Source organism: Hypomesus nipponensis, chromosome 11 (assembly GCF_054491055.1).
Source record: "Hypomesus nipponensis isolate SF chromosome 11, ASM5449105v1, whole genome shotgun sequence".
NCBI classification, from domain to species: domain Eukaryota; kingdom Metazoa; phylum Chordata; class Actinopteri; order Osmeriformes; family Osmeridae; genus Hypomesus; species Hypomesus nipponensis.
Genome location: NC_140371.1, coordinates 3,271,230 through 3,291,740, shown reverse-complemented (window position 1 = coordinate 3,291,740; position 20,511 = coordinate 3,271,230). Strand labels below are relative to the sequence as shown.

Here is a 20,511-nt window from a genome sequence, read left to right as displayed (position 1 = left end):
GCTGAAACGGATTCAGTTGGGTTGCTTTATCTGTGTCCACTAACCCAACGAATCCCAGTAAAAAGGACTAATTTTGTACCTTAACTGCCATTGGGGAGGCCATGGCTCGCGCAACGGGTTTTCGCGGGCCGCTTTTGGTGCTTTTGTTGCAGTTAGTCCTCATCTGCTCTGCACAAGTAAGTTCCTTTCTCTGATCTTTCCTTGCAGACGGACGAGGCAGAAGTACAGGTGAGCTTTATCCAGTTTATGTTATCATCGATAGGCTACTGAAGATGAACGTCATTATCAGAGGCGATGCAGCTGCCTCAATAGATGCGATATTCTCCTTTCCGAGAGTTGCCGTGCTCACCGGAGCATAACCACATCTAACAATAGACAAGAGCGCAGTTGTTTGCAGGTGGTAACATTGTTTTAACTCTGCGTTCCCAGAGGAACGGGGGAGGAAGCCCCGGACCCGCAGGTGTCCCTGGAATTGATGGTGTTGATGTAAGTCATCTTCGAGCATGCGACATTACGATATTAGCAGGATGAATTATGTTCTTTAGCTTAAACTATTCTGCAGTGTAGCCCGTACTTAACCCCGTTTTATATGTTTGTCTAATTGGTTTTAGGGCGAAAGAGGAGACGATGGAGAGGAAGGCCCAGCTGTAACTATACATTGAGCTTTTCCACCAGTTTTATTATCTGCAGTCATTTAATTTACATTTTCGATGTTTAATTCGTGGTTATTTCCGTTTTTGTCTAGGGTCCCGATGGAGACGCAGGTAAACTGGGTTCAGCGGGATTACCGGGAATACCGGGAGAAGATGTGAGTATCATGGGTCTCACAGTAGTCCTGCAATTCTGTATCATATTAAACTATTGTCATTACTGCTAAGTGAACTGTAGGCCCGTACCACAATCAAGTCATGTCCGTTTAGAATTGGGTGTTAATCTCTCAAAAGTCTACGTTCAACCTTCAGTCATCACAACTTCAATTGGGTTTTAAAACGTCTGCTCTGCAAAAGGCAGGCACCAAGTTTACAAGAATGCATGGAATGTGTCAATGGGAGTAGAAGAGAGGGAATTCCAGGGTTTCCTGTGGAACACAAAGACCCTTTGTCCTGTCAGGAGAACCTGGGTCTGAAGGTCATTAATGCAGGTTCCACCTGAACCCTGGTTGCAGGGTTAGCAAAACATACTGAGACATGACATTCTACATGCAGGGTTAGGTAAACATTGACCAGAAATGTAATGAAAGATGATAGTCACATGACCAGTAAGGAAGAATGATAGTCACATGACCAGTAATGAAGGATGATAGTCACATGACCAGTAATGAAGGATGCTAGTCACATGACCAGTAATGAAGGATGATAGTCACATGACCAGTAATGAAGGATGATAGTCACATGACCAGTAATGAAGGATGCTAGTCACATGACCAGTAATGAAGGATGATAGTCACATGACTAGTAATGAAGGATGATAGTCACAGTGATCAGTAATGAGGGATGATAGTTACAGTGATCAGTAATGAAGGATGATAGTCACAGTGACCAGTAATGAAGGATGATAGTCACATGACCAGTAATGAAGGATGACAGTCACAGTAACACCATGAAGGATGATAGTCATAGTGATCAGTAATAAAGGATGATAGTCACATGACCAGTAATGAAGGATGATAGTCACATGACTAGTAATGATGGATGATAGTCACAGTGACCAGTAATGAAGGATGATAGTCACATGACCAGTAATGAAGGATGATAGTCACATGACCAGTAATGAAGGATGATAGTTACAGTGATCAGTAATGAAGGATGATAGACACAGTGACCAGTAATGAAGGATGATAGTCACATGACCAGTAATGAAGGATGATAGTCATAGTGACCAGTAATGAAGGATGATAGTCACAGTAACACCATGAAGGATGATAGTCATAGTGATCAGTAATAAAGGATGATAGTCACATGACCAGTAATGAAGGATGATAGTCACAGTGATCAGTAATGAGGGATGATAGTTACAGTGATCAGTAATGAAGGAGGATAGTTACAGTGATCAGTAATCAAGGATAATAGTCACATGACCAGTAATGAAGGATGATAGTCACATGACCAGTAATGAAGGATGATAGTCACATGACTGATGGATGATAGTCACAGTGACCAGTAATGAAGGATGATAGTCACATGACCAGTAATGAAGGATGATAGTCACATGACCAGTAATGAAGGATGATAGTCACAGTAACACCATGAAGGATGATAGTTACAGTGATCAGTAATGAAGGATGATAGTCACATGACCAGTAATGAAGGATGATAGTCACAGTAATCAGTAATGAGGGATGATAGTTACAGTGATCAGTAATGAAGGATGATAGTCACATGACCAGTAATGAAGGATGATAGTTACAGTGATCAGTAATGAAGGATAATAGTCACATGACCAGTAATGAAGGATGATAGTCACAGTGACCAGTAATGAAGGATGATAGTCACAGTGACCAGTAATGAAGGATGATAGTCACAGTGACCAGTAATGAAGGATGATAGTCACAGTGACCAGTAATGAAGGATGATAGTCACAGTGACCAGTAATGAAGAATGATAGTTACAGTGATCAGTAATGAAGGAGGATAGTTACAGTGATCAGTAATCAAGGATTATAGTCACATGACCAGTAATGAAGGATGATAGTCACATGACCAGTAATGATGGATGATAGTCACAGTGATCAGTAATGAAGGATGATAGTCACATGACCAGTAATAATGGATGATAGTCACAGTGACCAGTAATGAAGGATGATAGTCACAGTGACCAGTAATGAAGGATGATAGTTACAGTGACCAGTAATGAAGGATGATAGTTACAGTGATCAGTAATGAAGGATGATAGTCACAGTGACCAGTAATGAAGGATGATACTTACAGTGACCAGTAATGAAGGATGATAGTTACAGTGATCAGTAATGAAGGATGACAGCTACAGTGATCAGTAATGAAGGATGATAGTTGCAGTGACCAGTAATGAAGGATGATAGTTACAGTGATCAGTAATGAAGGATGATAGTTACAGTGACCAGTAATGAAGGATGATAGTTACAGTGATCAGTAATGAAGGATGATAGTCACATGACCAGTAATGAAGGATGATAGTCACAGTGACCAGTAATGAAGGATGATAGTTACAGTGATCAGTAATGAAGGATGATAGGTACAGTGATCAGTAATGAAGGATGATAATCACAGTGATCAGTAATGAAGGATGACAGCTACAGTGATCAGTAATGAAGGATGATAGTTGCAGTGATCAGTAATGAAGGATGATAGTTACAGTGACCAGTAATGAAGGATGATAGTTACAGTGACCAGTAATGAAGGATGATAGTTACAGTGATCAGTAATGAAGGATGATAGTCACAGTGATCAGTAATGAAGGATGATAGTTACAGTGACCAGTAATGAAGGATGATGTTCTACATGTACAGGGTTAGCTAAGCACAGATGATGCTGAATATAATGTTTGGCAATAAGCAATATAACTTTACATGGAAACAGATTGTTTCAGAGTTCCCTATTATTTGTATAATAACGGGCATAATGCATATGCCTGATCTGGCACTATGGCTGCTGAAGTCACTTAGTATTTGTAGTAGATTTGACTCAGTATGGGATGTGACTGGTTTACTCATGGTGAAAAAACAGACTGATTCTGCGTTGCTAAGGATAGAATGGTCTACCAAACAACTGAAATGTGAATGTAATATGATTGGTCTGTTTTGACGATCTGTGGAGTGTGTGTGTGACTCTTTGGGGTCGTCCTGCTGTGTGTGTGAGCGCCTGTGGTTCTTCACTGTGTGGAGCGGGGGAACCTTAAAGGCAGCAGGAACAGTGGAGGTAGTGTTGCTGCGGTTGGTATCTCCTGGAGACAATCCTCATCATGGTGAGGAATAGCGTCTGTGAAGGACGTTTGTTTGAATGAGGCTCGAGGAATGCAGCTCTCCCATTGGTGAACTTCCTGAGGCCCTGACCCTAGTGTGTGGGTGTGTGTGTGTAACCTTTCTGTCTGTCTGTACCTTGACGAAATGTTTCTCACCATTGATTGGAATTAGCTAAAGACATATGGTTAAATATGATGCAGCACAGTCATTGGAAATAGAGAAGTCTAAATTGAAAGCTTTAGGTGGACGTTTTGTTGAGAAAACATAACTCAGGGTACAGGCTGTGAAGGACTCTGTCCTCCTGTGTGTCTGTCCTCCTGTGTGTCTGTCTTCCTGTGTGTCTGTCTTCCTGTGTGTCTGTCCTGCTGTGTGTCTGTCCTCCTGTATATCTGTCTTCCTGTGTGTCTGTCCTGCTGTGTGTCTGTCCTCCTGTATATCTGTCTTCTGGTGTGTCTGTCTTCCTGTGTGTCTGTCCTGCTGTGTGTCTGTCCTCCTGTATATCTGTCTTCTGGTGTGTCTGTCTTCCTGTGTGTCTGTCCTCCTGTATATCTGTCTTCCCGTGTGTCTGTCTTCCTGTGTGTCTGTCTTCCTGTGTGTCTGTCTTCCTGTGTGTCTGTCAGACCCAGACCTAACCTGAATCCCCAACTGGCAGACTGACAGGCACCAGGTTTCCTGAATCCTATTATGGGAGGGGCATCGTCTAGTCCCACCCAATCGGAAGCATGCGATCTCAGAGCCCTCCTTCAGCTGTCTGTTCCGCCCCTCCGGGTTGTTATGTGGCACAACCTAAATGATTACTAGATGACTTGAGATGATTCATGTTATTCTATGTAATATGTTTGTGGTTGCCTATGGAGGGATATCACTGTATCACTGACCTTGCAAAACAGCTGGATTCGCGAGATCATGACCACGCGAGAATCCATCTTGCCAATCTCCAAGTTATTTATTTGGACCAATCAGCATCCTCTGAGAAAGGACTGGCAGCTGCGGACGTGGTTGAAGTTAACCAGTCATAGACGGTGATAGACAGATGGTTCATTCATTCACAAGTAGTTTTTGAAAGTGCTTGCCCATTTCCAAACTGTTTCCAAGGAAGACTTCACAGATGGACATGTGTAACAAACTTTGTTGAGTCATGTTAGTATATCACAGTGATATTTGACCTGTCGTCCTCCTCTCCTCTTCAGGGTTTGACTGGACCTATTGGAGATGAGGGACCAGATGGTCCTCCAGGACAGAAAGTGAGTGTCTTGCCACCGATCCAGCTCACCCTTTCCATCTCCCTCTCGTTCTCTCTTTCTCCCTCTGTCTCACTCTCTCCCCCTCTCTCACTCTTTCACTCGTTCTCTCTCTCAATTCAATTCAGTTCAATTTAGCTTTATTAGCATGACAGTCATTACAACCGTATCGCCAAAGCAAGAGGCACAACAACAGAAACCATACATTAACAACACCATTCAAAAACAACATGAGGAATGACAGTCAGTATTGTCCGGAACATGTGGCAACAACAAAGTCAAGAACAGAAAAAAACAAATCAAAACAAAAACAACCAAAGTAAATATCTACAGTGAAATGGACAACACATATTACAAATAGGATTTCAAGGCTGGTCACACTTCACTCAGGTTTTCCCTCATTTCATGGCACTCTTTAAGAAATCGTCCAGATAGGGGGGCTGTGTGTCCCTCCCCTAAGAGTACTTTTAGCTTTTCATCATCAGACAGTGTGGTGGACGATGGTACAATCTCTCTCTCTCTCTCTCTCTCTCTCTCTCTCTCTCTCTCTCTCTCTCTCTCTCTCTCTCTCTCTCTCTCTCTCTCTCTCTCTCTCTCTCTCTCTCTCTTTCTCCTTCTCCCTCTGTCCTCCCTTCCTTCCCTTCTCCCTTCTCCCGCTCTAGGCTGATCTTCACTTGGCTGGTTTAACAGAGGGAATAACAATGTGTAAAGCGATGCCTTGTGACAAATGGGCCTTAATCCGAGCAGGGCTCAGTGTACTGTAGCCTAATCCCCGTGTGAGGCAGGCTCCTGCTCCAGGCCTCATCAGCACCAGCACCACTGGGTCAAGTGCTGCCTGGGCTGGTCATGGGACACCTGTGGAATGTTAACTCTCACTCGCTCTCTCTCTCTCTTTCTCTCTCTTCTCCTCTCTCTCTTTCGGTCTCCCTTTAGGTCTCTCTCCCTCTCCCTCTCTCCCTATGTCTGTCTCTCTCCCTTTCTGTCTACCTGCCTGTCTGCCCATCTGTCTGTCTGTCTCTCTATCCACCCAGAGGCTAAAATGGACGACAAGTGTGGAAACCTAATAAATACTCCAACCATGCCTGGTTGTGTGTGAAAAGCATTTTCCCGTTTGATTTTAAAACTGTTGCATTGTTGTCAATGTTAAAAGCATGTTTAGGTGCTGAGGGGCACAATTAGCCTTTTGAGAGGATCTGAGTCTGTAGTTCTGCCCGGGCTGTGTAGTTCTGCCAATCTGACGTTGTGTTTTGTTGTTTTCAGGGTGAACCTGGCAAACCTGGCCCCAGGGGGATGGCTGTAAGTAACTCTGCTCTTGCTGAGACAAGCCAGCAGTCATTAGAAGGAGGATTACAGCCCAAGTCTCACTGTGTCACATTAGATTAGCTTAGCAGTCCTTTGGCCTCTTCCTGCTCCAAACTGCTCCAGTTAAACCATTACATTTGGGACAAAGTGGAATTTACATGACATTGTTCTCCATAATTCTCCAAAGTGGCGTAGGTGTTGTGCATTCAGACTAATAGCTTGAAGCCCTAGGCTGAGGGGTGTGCAGGTTTTCTCTTGGTGTCTGTGCATCCATCCTGTGTTTCTGTTTCCTCCCTCCTCCAGGGCGTTGGCTCTGACGGACCCCCAGTAAGTACCACAGCTCTCCTCAGCATGGTAGCAAACGTTCACAGCTGTCAGAGTGAAGCGGAAAGTCGAAGCCAGACCTTCGATGTTTGTCTGGTGCTGGGCCTCAGTGGGAGGCTAGTGTTGCTCAGATAGTACAGTTCATCAATACTGAAAGTGCTTCACACACTGAAAAGTCAATACTATAGACATGCTGCATAAGGAAATACTGGCTAGCTAACTATAGAGTTAGCCGTCTGTCCCTCACAAAAAGTAACGATTAAATCAAGTGTAACATAATGTAAGTTAAATATAATTCATTATATTTCAATAATTATAATTAGTATCTCTATTAGTGCTGTTATTGCTGTTATTAATATGATAACAATGATTATTATTGTTGCTATTATTATCCTGATTATGATTCTTCTTATTATCAGTAGTTGAAGATGTTTGTGTCTGTCTAAACAGGGACCCCCAGGGCCTGGTGGACTTCCTGGAGAGCTTGGGAAAGTGGGCCCTCAAGTAAGTACTGCCCCGAAGCAGTGTACTTGTCTGTCTGTTGTCTGTCTGTCTGTCTGTCTGTCTGTCTGTCTGTCTGTCTAGCTGTCTGTCTGTCTGTCTAGCTGTCTGTCTGTCTGTCTGTCTGTCTGTCTGTCTGTCTGTCTGTCTAGCTGTCTGTCTGTCTGTCTGTCTGTCTGTCTGTAGATTTAGACCCTTGTTTACCTGATAATTTGTCTCATAATAAAACCATCCATATGATGACTGTGTGTGTATATGAGTGTAGCTCATGTCCCATGTGTCCCTCTCCCCAGGGCTCCATAGGAGTTAGAGGGCCCCAGGGACCTCGAGGACCTACCGGGCCCAGAGTACGTACCCTGAAACACCTCTGACAGTCGGCCTCACCTGGTCCTGGTCCTCTGAACCAGCCTGGAGCCAGTGTTCATGCGTGGTTGTGTAGGGTTAAGTACACGGTTTTCAATGAGTAGCCAACTGAGTGTCTCTGGTCTGTTTGTTTTCAGGGAGCAGCAGGGATGCAGGGTAGCTCTGAGCTGGTGAGTCTGGCTTGACCTAACTTCCTGAGGACCGCTCTCTCTCTCTCAATCTCTCTCTCTCTCTCTCTCTCTCTCTCTCTCTCTTTCTCTCTCTCTCTCTCTCTCTCTCTCTCTCTCTCTCTCTCTCTCAATCTCTCTCTTTCTTTCTGTATATCTATCTGTCTATCTTTTCTGTCTGTCTGCCTGTCTACCTACCTGTCTACCTGTCTGCCTGTCTGTATGTCGAGAGTTTCCCTGACTTTGTGTCTCTGCTGCTGTAGTGCCCCAACTCCTGCCCCCCTGGTACCCCTGGTCACCCCGGTCTCCCTGGCATGAAGGTAGGTGGTGCTGTTAGGCCTTTAGAGATTGAAAGAGTTCAAACACGCTGTTAGATATGTAGAGATGTTGTTAGAGATGCTGTTAGAGATTCTGTTAGAGATTCTGTTAGAGATTTTTTTAGAGATGCTGTTAGAAATGTAAACATGTTCTTATAGATGTAAACATGCTCTTATAGATGTACACATGCTACTGGAGATGTAAACATGTCACAAAAGATGTAATAATGTTACCACAGATGTAAAGATGTTACTATAGATCTTACCATGCTAGAGATGTAGAGATTTGTTAGAGATGCTGTTAGATATGTAGAGATGCCGTTAGAGATGCTGTTAGAGATGCTATTGGATTTGTAGAGATGCTGTTGGAGATGCTGTTAGAGATGCTGTTAGAGATAATGTTAGATATGTAAACATGCTCTTATAGATGTAAACATGCTCTTATAGATGTAAACATACTACTGGAGATATAAACATGTCACTAAAGATGTGATAATGTTACTACAGATGTAAACATGTTACTAGAGATCTTACCATGCTAATAGAAATGTAAACATGCTACTAAACATGTAAACATGTTACTACATATGTAAACATGTTACTACATATGTAAACATGCTACTGGATATGTAAACATGCTACAAGGGATGTAAACATGCCACAACAGTGTAAACATATTTCTTCAGATGTAAACATGCTACTAGAGACGACAACATGCTATTAGAGATGTAAACGTGCTACTAGAAATGTAAACATGCTATTAGACATGTAAACGTGCTACTAGAAATGTAAACATGCTACTAGACATGTAAACGTGCTACTAGAAATGTAAACATGCTACTAGAAATGTAAACATGCTACTAGAAATGTAAACGTGCTACTAGACATGTAGACATGTTCTACAGATGTAAACATGCCACTAGCCATGTTAAATCTGCTGGTGCCTTGTGATTCCAGGGCCACAAAGGTGTGAAAGGAGAGTCAGGAGAGCCGGGGAAACAAGGGCACAAGGTACAGCTGTCAGCCTCAGGATGAGACCAGGAAGTCTACTTGAAGCTCTTTCTTCATTCACAGACCTAAACCTATGTTTCTTTCACAAATATTTTACCTACACCACTTACACCCTGCACCCAGAACCCTACAGGACAGGTTCAGTTGTAGCCAGTGTCCCCAATGAGCCCGGATGTTGTTGAACCCTTGATGTGCTTGTGTCGTTCCCAGGGCGAGGAGGGAGACCAGGGCAGCTTAGGGGAGCTCGGATCACAAGGGCCCACGGTGAGGTCCTCTCATGCACCCTCACCTCTACACACACCCTTTAGTTTGCTGTCGCCCTGGACAGCTCTCCTGCAAATACAGATTCATTCGAATCCCAGCTCTCAACCAGGCTGATCTCAACACCAACTCACACGTTACGGACTGCCTGGTGACTGTGGTCCTGCCGTATGGCCTGTGCGACCGCAAGGCTGGCCGTTGGGGTTCACGTTGTTCATGTTAGTGTTGATGTCGTAGTTCATGTTAGTGTTGATGTCGTAGTTCATTTTAGTGTTGATGTCGTAGTTCATGTTAGTGTTGATGTCGTAGTTCATTTTAGTGTTGATGTCACTGTTGTTGTGTTGTTGGTGTCCAGGGTCCACAGGGTATCAGAGGGTCCACAGGGATGATGGGCTCCAAGGGAGAGATGGTAAGAGCCACCACACCTCCTCAGGTCCTATCTCAGCTTCAGCCACGGCAGGAGACACACCGTGATCCTCTTGGCTGAACATCACACACTGACAGCTGTGGAAACCACAGAGACACACACACAGGTTTTCGGTCACGCTGTGTTGATTCCTCCTCCCTCGTCTCTGACAGGGGGCCAGGGGCCACGATGGAGATCCAGGCCCTCAGGGGGTCTCAGGGGCCACTGTGAGTATCTCCTCTATCCCTCTCACCACTTTATCTCGGGAGGAAATGATATCAATAAAATATCATAGAAATACAGTGTAACACACACACACACGTTAACCTGGGATGGGAAACAAATGTTGCAGTCAGTCTCTTTGGTCTTTTATTTATTTTGAAGTAGGGAACACAATTGTTGAGCCTGAACAGTTGTGTGGTTTTATAATCATTGTACTATTTCCAATACATTTGAACAAGTTGCTGTCTAACCTTGTTACTGGGTCACATGATAACAACATCAACACAGACCTGGATTAGTCTCACAGTGGGCTAGAGTCAGAGTGTTTGAGTCAACGAGTAATGAACCAGTGAATGAGGATAGTAACAGTGACTGATGGGATCCTGGCCTCGTGTTGTTTTGCAGGGTGACCAAGGCCAGAGGGGTGTGATGGGGGAGTCCGGTCCTAAAGGAGACATGGTGAGTATCTGAAACACACCCAGACCCTCTGCATACTGGCAGGACCCCTGGGCTAGCTCACATGACCTCGTCAACAAACTGTGACGCTCTAACAAGGTCATTATCGTACTGTGATGCTCTAACAAGGTCATTATCATACTGTGATGCTCTAACAAGGTCATTATCGTACTGCGAGGCTCTAACAAGGTCATTATCATACTGTGATGCTCTAACAAGGTCATTATAATACTGTGATGCTGTAACAAGGTCATTATAATACTGTGATGCTGTAACAAGGTCATTATCATACTGTGATGCTCTAACAAGGTCATTATCATACTGTGAAGCTCTAACAAGGTCATTATCATACTGTGATGCTCTAACAAGGTCATTAACATATTGTGATGCTCTAACAAGGTCATTATCACACTGTGATGCTCTAACAAGTTCACTGGCTGTTTATCAATCCAAAGAAAGCTGAGAACGCAAGTAAAAATTTTTGAAGAACGTTCTGGCAAGCCTCCTTGCGGGAATGGTCTTGCAAGGAAGCAAGGACGGAGAATGAATTGAGATAGTTTGGGTTTTCCTGGACTTGCAGCATTATGATAACACTGACTAACTACAAAAACTAGATAACAAAGCAAAAAAATTGTCCGTCAACCTGTAATTTTACGTTTTCTGTAGCCCTTGCTAACTTACAATACCTGTTAACTAGTGTCTGCACTGCACTGAGATGCTACTAGCTGGGTTATCGACAAGTCGGAGCAAATTTACAACTGAGCCGTTTCATCAATAAAATAAGACCACTTTCAGCGACTGAACTGCCTATTTCTCGTCACATTTTAATTCAGATGCTGATTTACACGTACCGTCTAGCTGAAATATGAAACGTAAAAAATTACAGTTGTGAGGTTTGTCCGCCTTGCTTGACATCTTGCAATGACTTCTGGGAAATCAGAAGCGTTCTCGCTGGTCAAGTCACCATTCGATGCATCCTCGATAAAAAGGGCAGATCAAGAACATTTCCGGGTATTTTTGGCGTTCTTGGTGACTTGTGTTCTTTGGATTGGAACCGTACTTGGGCAATAAAAGATGACATCAAACGAGTTTGCAAGAACACAAGAACGGAAAAAAACGTGCATTGATAAACAGCCATTATCATACTGTGATGCTCTAACAAGGTCATTATCATACTGTGCTGTTCTAACAAGGTCATTATCATACTGCTAGGCTCTAACGCTATCCTGATGGTCTTGTCTAGGGGCCTCAAGGGTCACGTGGGATCACCGGCGTCCCAGGGCCCAAGGGAGAGGGGGTGAGTAGCGTGCAGCTCTCCTGTCATCACCAGGGGCTGGATGCACACGTTCACACGGTCCTCACTGTCAACCGCTGGCACTATTGAAGGGATCTGTTAAAGTCAAATTGTACCTTTATTTCGTTTAGCAGTCGCTTTTATCCAAAGCAACGTACAAATAGTGCATATAGTTAGTACAGCTGGTTATCTAGGACCAGAGGTATGGCGTTTCATCAGTCGTACAGAAACGGCCTGTAGATTACGAGACACAACAAGAACATCCTCTCAGCTGCTGGAGGATCTCAGTTGTTTCCTTGTTGACCGGTTTGTGTTTCCAGGGCTTGCCAGGTGTGGATGGCCGTGAGGGTATCCCAGGGATGCCTGGAGCTAAGGTAGGACCACCACAACACCTCACTGTCCTATGTACAACTCCCCAGCATCCCTCCTGCACTCTCAGATCCAAAAAGTGGCTGGGAAGGAGGGAAGTCCAAAGTCTTGATTTCCCTGGTGATGGTTTCCGAGGGAATTCTGTTGGGTTGGTAGTGGGAGTTCCCGCTGCTATTATGGGATGTCCTGGATGAGCGTGTGGGTTGAAGTGAATGAACGCAGGCCTCAGCTGCAGTTGTCAAGTGTGGTTAGTGTGACGCTGATCCTCTCCTGTTCGTCTGCAGGGAACGCTGGGGAAGGCAGGAACCCCTGGGGAGGTCGGCCTGCAGGGACTTCCTGTAAGTATGACCTTCGACCCCCCTCCAACCGGCACTCTGATTGGACACGCATGAGTAACCTCCCCCAAGGTTCCTTCTCTCTCCATTATTCTCTCTGAAACAACACAGAGCATACAAACGTCCCTCTGAACAGCTGAAAACTGTCCTTAGTGGGACAGCGTGTCCACATCTCAGAGCGTTCTAACTTTGTCTGTCTGTTCTCCATCATTCCTCAGGGGTTGCCAGGTGTCCCTGGGCCTAAAGGTCTTGGAGGAGATAAGGTAAACCATCTGTTTCACTGTCCTCTCTGGAGGTAGAGCAGTGTCTCCTTGGCTCCCATAAGCTCTGTACCCTGATGTGTGTGTGTGTGTGTGTGATTGCAGGGCAGCTCTGGGGACCCAGGTCTGCTAGGAACCATGGGCTCTGCTGGTAGACAGGTGAGTCCTGCTGCACCACACAAACACTGCATCCTGCCCATCAGAGGTCAGAGGTCAGAGTGGGACCTCTCAAGATGGCGCCAGGGTTTGTGACATGCCACCTGCAGTCCTCTCTGTTTCTGCCTTTGGCACTTGCTCTATTCTTATTTATAGCTTTCTCAACCCCAAATTGCAAATCAACATGCTCTATAAATATTGATGGATTGGTTGGTTGTGTCCGTCCCCCAGGGAGCGCGAGGCGAGCAGGGAGTGCTGGGACCGGTGGGGCCCATCGGAGGGCCGGTGAGTATCCTGCTGACGGGGTGACACTCGTTATTGGTTGAAACATAAACTGAATATCGAGAAATCTTTTCTCTCTCCCCTTTTTCTGTTTCCAGGGTGACGTCGGAGAACAGGGACCGGGCGGACCTCAAGGAAAACCAGGTGCCAGGGTAAGCTGCTGCCTGTTACCGACAGTCACCAGACCGTTACAGATTGTTCCAGACTCTTACATACGGTTACAGACATGAACCAGACCATTACATATAGTTACAGACGTGTTCATACTGTAACAAACAAGAGTCAGACTGTTACAGATCATTACAGGCTCTTACAGATGGTAACCAGCTGTTACACCCTGTTACAGTGACTTCAACTGACTTTAAAAAGTATTACAGGCTGTTAAAGGCTTACTGGCCGTTATTGGTCGCGCGTCAGACTCTTATAGACTGTTCCAAACTTTTACAGACTCAAGGCCCAGGGTCTGGGAACAATGTCAGACATCGCAGTAGCACACTGTAATGTTCACACTGTCACATCCTTAGATGACACAGCCCTCTAGAAGAAGTCCCATATAAAACCTCCATCAGGTAGTTCAGCTTATATCATCGGAAGGTAATGTTATTTTTCCGAGAGGGGGAGCGGTGTAGAGAGGAGGTAGAGAAGGGTTGGGGGAGGGAGGGAGGTAGAGAGGGGGGGAGTTAGAGAGGGGGAGGGAGGTAGAAAGGGGGAGGGATGGAGGTAGAGAGGGGCTAGAGGGGGACAGGGAGGTAAAGATTGTGTAGATGGGGGCAATGAGGGAGATAGGGGGAGGCATGGAGGCAAATAGGGAGAGAGGGGGTAGGGAGGTAGAGAGGGGTAGAAAGGGAATACAGAGGGGGCAGAGAGGTATTCTCTCCAGGGCAGGGCTGGGGGATGTCTCATGGCAGGGCTGGGGGATGTCTCAGGGCAGGGCTGGGGGAGGGCTCATGGCAGGGCTGGGGGATGTCTCAGGGCAGGGCTGGGGGAGGGCTCATGGCAGGGCTGGGGGATGTCTCATGGCAGGGCTGGGGGAGGGCTCATGGCAGGGCTGTTTCTTCAGTAAGAGGAGACAGGAGGACCGACCTGCAGGCTGAAAGAGCCCTCTGTTCCTGTGGCATTCCTCTCTCACACAGGGACCACATCAAACGTGTGCAAATTATGTTCCCTCTTTTGAACTGTTGGTGCAATAAGTGTCACTATGTGTGGCGCTGTAATGCCAATAGTCTTGTATCCTATCTCCTAACTCATGTTTCCTCCGTACTATCTCCTCTTTCCTACCTCCTACCTCCTATCTCCTCTCTTGTATCCTATCTCCTATCTGTGTTGTATCCTACCTCCTGCCTCCTATCTGCTCTTTGCAGGGACCTAAAGGTGACCTGGGTCTCCCTGGCATCCCTGGACCCCCAGGGCTTCCTGGAGTGAAGGGAGAGAGGGTAACACACACACACACACTCCACGCCTCTAGCTGGTCACACACACACTTCACACCTCTAGATGGTCACACACACACACACACACATACACTCCACGCCTCTAGCTGGTCACACACACACTTCACACCTCTAGATGGTCACACACACACACACACACACATACACTCCACGGCTCTAGCTGGTCACACACACACTTCACACCTCTAGATGGTCACACACACACACACACACATACACTCCACGCCTCTAGCTGGTCACACACACACTTCTGAATACAAGCTAGTATCACACACACAAACATTATGTTCCACTGAAGGGACATCAAACACTGTAATTATGCAGAACCCTCCTGGACTCCTGAGTCCCTGAGGACTCAGCACAGCCCTGACATCAGAGATCACAGGGGGTGAGGTGAACACAATAACAGTCAGGACCCGACCCAGACTACCAGTGGGTCCTGGCGCTCCCGTTCAGCCTCAGACAATGTTTTTTCTACTGTCAAAGGAAGGTCAAATGTCCCATCTGACAGTCCAAAAGCAGATCATCAGAAGTGCGAGCGACTATGAGGAACAGAGTAGCTACTTGGCTCCCTCGAGTGTCGAAATGACAGTCATGTCTACACAACGCTGCTTTTAAACAGTCAAATGCTGAGAGAAGTCTGAGCTGCCTGCTTGCTCTGAGGTTGCTATTTGTCTGTTCCAGGGAGAAGCTGGTGCTGTGGGGCCTAAAGGAGAGACGGTACGACGTCCTCTTCATCCCTTAACATGCTTCATAGAAGGCTGTTACTAGCCTGGTCATGTTTACGAGGAATAGGATTCATGTTGTGTTTCCGTGTGTTTCCGTGTGTGTGCGTCTGTGTGTTCTCAGGGAGAGCAAGGTTCTGAGGGAACTTCAGGAGACAAAGGAGAAGTTGTAAGTTATCATCCACACTTCTGAATCTGGTACACACCTGGTACAGTACCACCATACTACACCTGGTACAGTACCACCATACTACACCTGGTACAGTACCACCACACCTGGTACAGTACCACCATACTACACCTGGTACAGTACCACCACACCTGGTACAGTACCACCACACCTGGTACAGTACCACCATACTACACCTGGTACAGTACCACAACACCTGGTACAGTACCACCATACTACACCTGGTACAGTACCACCACACCTGGTACAGTACCACCATTCTACACCTGGTACAGTACCACAACACCTGGTACAGTACCACCATACTACACCTGGTACAGTACCACAACACCTGGTACAGTACCACCATACTACACTTGATACAGTACCACCATGCTACACCTGGTACAGTACCACCATACTACACCTGGTACAGTACCACAACACCTGGTACAGTACCACCACACCTGGTACAGTACCACAACACCTGGTACAGTACCACCATACTACACCTGGTACAGTACCACAACACCTGGTACAGTACCACCACACCTGGTACAGTACCACAACACCTGGTACAGTACCACCACACCTGGTACAGTACCACCACACCACACCAGCAGTACCACCTGGCACATCTTGACCAGTGAATACAATGTAAATTCATGTACCTGGGTGTGTCTGTCTGTTCTGAGTGTTTTGTGTTCATGTCTGTTTCTGTAGGGGGACCAGGGAGAGTCCGGGCCCAAGGGAGCGGTGAGTTGTGACCGCTAGCTGTCATCTAGTGGAGGATAGTGCAGCCTCAGTGGATTTGAGTTGTCATATTTTTAAGACACAATTCTGAATACAAGAAATTCAGAAAATACCCAGTTGTTGCATATCCAGAGTTTGTTCCAATTAGTTTTCTACCTAAGTCTTCTTAGGTTTGTATTATTGTACGACAAACATACAAGGACAGGGAAGGGAAAACGTAACACAACGTAAGCTGTTGCCAAGTACAACCCCCTTCACGCACACAGCTTCTGATGTGGTGTTTTCTAACCCTGCAGGTGGGTAACCCTGGAGAGCCTGGCAACCGAGGCCCTGAGGGCAGCCGAGGGCAGCCTGGCATCGAGGGCCCTCCAGGGACCCCTGGGCCCCGCGGCATGCAGGGAAACAGGGGCGCCCCCGGCATCAGGGGCTCCCAGGGACCAGCGGTAGGTACCCCGAAGTTACAGAGCCAGGGTTTACGGGATACACCCACATATGCTAGTCTAGACATGTATCGCTACGTACTGTGAATCATAGAGCTAAGGTTTACGGAATAGAACTCAATGTTTTAGTCTACACAGGTAGCAGTACTAAAAGGACAGTGAATCAAATAACAAGGGTTTATAAATTAGAAATTATATTAATTAAAGCCCGACCGATAAAGGATTTTTAACGCCGATACCGATACAAATATTTGGTGATTTAAAAATGATATTCTGATATATCGTCTGATATATTTTTAATCCAGAAATGCGTAACAAAACATAAAGAGATTTCCCTAACATTAGTTATTTTTAGTTAGAGAGTCCTCACTAAAATAACATGATAATGCTGTTAAAAAATAAACAGGTTTGTTTTATTGTCACAACAGAACAGAGGAACATCAAAATATATAAAAGTTCTGATAACAAAAATGTATACAAATACAAACTTAAGATATGAACCCAAAGTCCTTTGAAGAGGGACGTTGTAGAGTGCCCTCTGGTGAACAAACTATGCAACACCAACACTCATAACATGGTTGAAGGGTGTATGTGTATATAAAAAGAAATAATTATTTTTTATTTTATTGATTTTACTTCAATATTGTCTTTATATGATATCTGACTGTAAGAGTATCTCATGTTCATATTATATACTTGAACGTTGAATGTTTGTTCACTTTTGTTCTTGCAAAAAATACATAAAAAATGCTGATACCGATAGTCTGGAAAATGCCTAATATCAACCGATAATATAGGCCCACCGATAAATCGGTCAGGCTCTAATATTAATTTAGCAGATGATTTTTATCCAAACAAAATAGGAGGTCTCTTTTCTGGTCTAGACAAGTACCAGCGGTTGGCATGGTGAATCGTAGAGTTAGGATTTTTTTAAATAGACATCCTTATTCTAGTCTAGACAGGTACCAGCATTAGGTACTCAGAATTATAATGCTAGGTTTTACAGAATATATGTGCCCCAAAGACAGAGCTTATTGAACAGGCTTAATCATGCCTGGACAAAAACAGTGATAGCAAAAACTATGAATGACTGTAGATATAATTTATCCCACAGTCTTATCCTGCCAAAAACTAGTATGTTGTTATGGAAGCTGTCTAATGTAACGTCCTCTTTGTCCTCAGGGCAAAGAGCCAAGTGACCAGCACATACGACAGGTCTGCATGAGAGTGATGCAAGGTAAGGTATTACCCCTCCTCCTCCTCTACCAGCTCCTCCTCCTCCTCCACCAGCTCCTACTGCCCTCCTCCTCCTCCACCAGCTCCTACTGCCCTCCTTCTCTTCTATCAACTCCTACTGCCCTCCTCTACCAGCTCCTCCTCCTCCACCAGCTCCTACTGCCCTCCTCCTCCTCCACCAGCTCCTACTGCCCTCCTTCTCTTCTATCAACTCCTACTCCTCCTCCTCTACCAGCTACTCCTCCTCCTCCTCTACCAGCTCCTCCTCCTCTCTCTCTCTCATTCTCTGTCTCTCTCCCACCTCTTTCCCTCTCTCCCACCTCACTCCCTCTCTCCCACCTCTCTCCCTCTCTCCCACCTCTTTCCCTCTCTCCCACCTCACTCCCTCTCTCCCACCTCTCTCCCTCTCTCCCACCTCTTTCCCTCTCTCCCACCTAACCCCCTCTCTCTGTCCCACCCCTCTCTCTCTTTCTCCCACCACTCTCTCTCTTTGTGTCTCTCTCCTTCTCTCTCTCTGTTACTGAGTGCTTTGAAGACAAGCAGATGCTCCAGAGAGATCAGGGCAGAAATCTGAAATATGCTTCAGCCTTTGTTTCTGTGATGGATGAAAGATTCCCCACCTGCAACTCAGAAAGGCTGCAACCTCTCCCTCCTCCTCCCCCTGTCCCCTTTCCCCCTCCTTCTCTGCCTCCTCCACCTCCCCCTACATTCATCTCCTAAACTCATGACTTTTTTATTCCCCATGTGCTGAAAAATTAATTTAGCTTCCAGCAGACCAGAAATTTGCTTCTCTTGAGCCTGGCTGGATGAATGGAATTCTTTAAAAGTTCACCGAAGCGGCCTTCGCTTGAATGTTGATCAGAGCAGTGGGGACTGGGGATCAGAATAGCTCAGCCAAGCGGACTGAGAAGCCAGGGAATCTGTGGTGGACATTTTGGATAGAGAATGTGTTTTGTCTCTGTCGTTGATAGAAATGAGCAGTGTTTTATTTGCAGTCTGCTGTGGTTACAGAAACACAATGGGACGTGAGAAATGTAAAAAGTCAAGGAGGGATTCAGGAGCGGCTAACACAGCTAACACGGCTAACACGGCTAACACAGCTAACACGGCTAACATGGCTAACACGGCTAACATGGCTAACACAGCTAACACAGCTAACATGGGTAACACGGCTAACACGGCTAATTACATTTCACAATACATGATTTGGGTGTTTGTTTAATGTCGTGCTGTTCTTAATACTGAATTAGGCAGTTGATTTAACTTAACTGTCTCAGTGTTGTAGTGCTGTATCTATAACTTCTACATCCTCACTCTCTCTCTCTCTCTCTCTCTCTCTCTCCCTCTCTCTCTGTGACTACAGTGTTGTAGTTCTATATCTATAACTTCTACATCCTATCTCTCTGTGTCTACAGAGCAGCTGGCTCAGCTTGCTGCCAGTCTTAGAAGGCCGGAGTCTGGTGCGGCCGGCCTACCTGGTAAGCCTGGGCCCCCCGGTCCCCCCGGACCCCAAGGAGACAGTGGCTTCCCTGGGCAGGCTGGCGCTAGGGGACTCCCAGGCCTCAAAGGGCCTCCAGGACTTGTGGGAGTCAAGGGACCCAAGGGTAGGAAGAGCACTATGAAGAGCACTTAAAGCCTGTTGTTTGTCAAACATAATTCAATTTGAAAATCTAAAAGTAACTCCTTTGTGCTGTCGTATTAATTATATGTGTGTATATATGTGTGTGCAGGTGAGCTTGGTGACAGAGGTGACCGAGGACCCATGGTGCGAGGGCCTAAAGGCATTCCAGGGCCTCCCGGTCTTCCCGGTGAGTCACATGACCACAAGATCACATGATCACTCCATCACATGATCCCAAGATCACATGATCACCCCATCACATGATCACAGCTGTGACTCAGTCTGTATCTAACCCCGCCCACCCCCCTGCAGGCGAGCCAGGGAAGCCAGGGTACGGTCAGGAGGGTCGTGATGGAGAGCGAGGGCCTCCTGGGGTCCCCGGCCAGGCTGGTGTCCCTGGCTCTCCTGGTGCTGCTGGGCCCAACGGCTACTGCGACCCCTCGGCCTGCAACCTCCAGGCGGGTGCCATGCAGGACTCCAGCCTGAAGGGCCCTGCAGGGAACTAAGCTGCCGTCTGGGACACGAGCAGACACACACAGAGACTAGAGACACAACATTTCCTCCCTCCTTCGCTCCATCCGTCTCTTCCTCCCTCCATCGCTCCATCCATCCTTTCTCCATGATACTGTTGTTGTGCCACAGTCTGTCTAGTCTGGTTGTTGCCAGTCACAGACCCTCCCTCCCTCCCTCCCTCCCTCCCTCCCTCCCTCCCTCCCTCCCTCCCTCCCTCCCTCCCTCCCTCCCTCCCTCCCTCCCTCCCTCCCTCCCTCCCTCCCTCCCTCCCTCCCTCCCTCCCTCCCTCCCTCCCTCCCTCCCTCCGAAGCCTGTCACCCAGGGCACATGCTAATCTCAAGGAGCCTTCCACTTCCAACACTGCAGCAATGATTCCACTCTCCGCCAGTTCTGTTATTGC

General features: G+C 46.3%; 1 protein-coding gene across 1 annotated transcript; it reads left to right on the top strand.

The window, feature by feature from the left end:
• The first annotated feature begins 11 nt into the window (after positions 1 to 11).
• col9a1b (collagen, type IX, alpha 1b) lies at positions 12 to 20,212 on the top strand. Its single transcript, XM_084709726.1, has 32 exons — positions 12 to 176; positions 430 to 486; positions 612 to 647; positions 746 to 808; positions 5,127 to 5,180; positions 6,438 to 6,473; positions 6,783 to 6,806; positions 7,254 to 7,307; positions 7,598 to 7,651; positions 7,805 to 7,837; positions 8,098 to 8,154; positions 9,109 to 9,162; positions 9,373 to 9,426; positions 9,779 to 9,832; positions 10,003 to 10,056; positions 10,457 to 10,510; positions 11,751 to 11,804; positions 12,122 to 12,175; positions 12,455 to 12,508; positions 12,724 to 12,768; positions 12,871 to 12,924; positions 13,153 to 13,206; positions 13,302 to 13,355; positions 14,565 to 14,636; positions 15,339 to 15,374; positions 15,504 to 15,548; positions 16,272 to 16,304; positions 16,598 to 16,744; positions 17,924 to 17,978; positions 19,393 to 19,581; positions 19,708 to 19,785; positions 19,911 to 20,212. The coding sequence occupies exons 1-32, from the start codon at positions 102 to 104 to the stop codon at positions 20,102 to 20,104; spliced, it is 2,031 nt and encodes a 676-aa protein (XP_084565852.1). The 5' UTR covers positions 12 to 101; the 3' UTR covers positions 20,105 to 20,212.
• Positions 20,213 to 20,511: the final 299 nt, after the last annotated feature.

Bases quoted from the DNA above. Each gene is read 5' to 3' on its own strand.
- col9a1b (XM_084709726.1), top strand. From the start codon at position 102: ATGGCTCGCGCAACGGGTTTTCGCGGGCCGCTTTTGGTGCTTTTGTTG. The intron at 487-611 runs GTAAGTCATCTT...AATTGGTTTTAG, and splicing joins CTGGAATTGATGGTGTTGAT to GGCGAAAGAGGAGACGATGG. The intron at 6,474-6,782 runs GTAAGTAACTCT...TCCCTCCTCCAG, and splicing joins CTGGCCCCAGGGGGATGGCT to GGCGTTGGCTCTGACGGACC.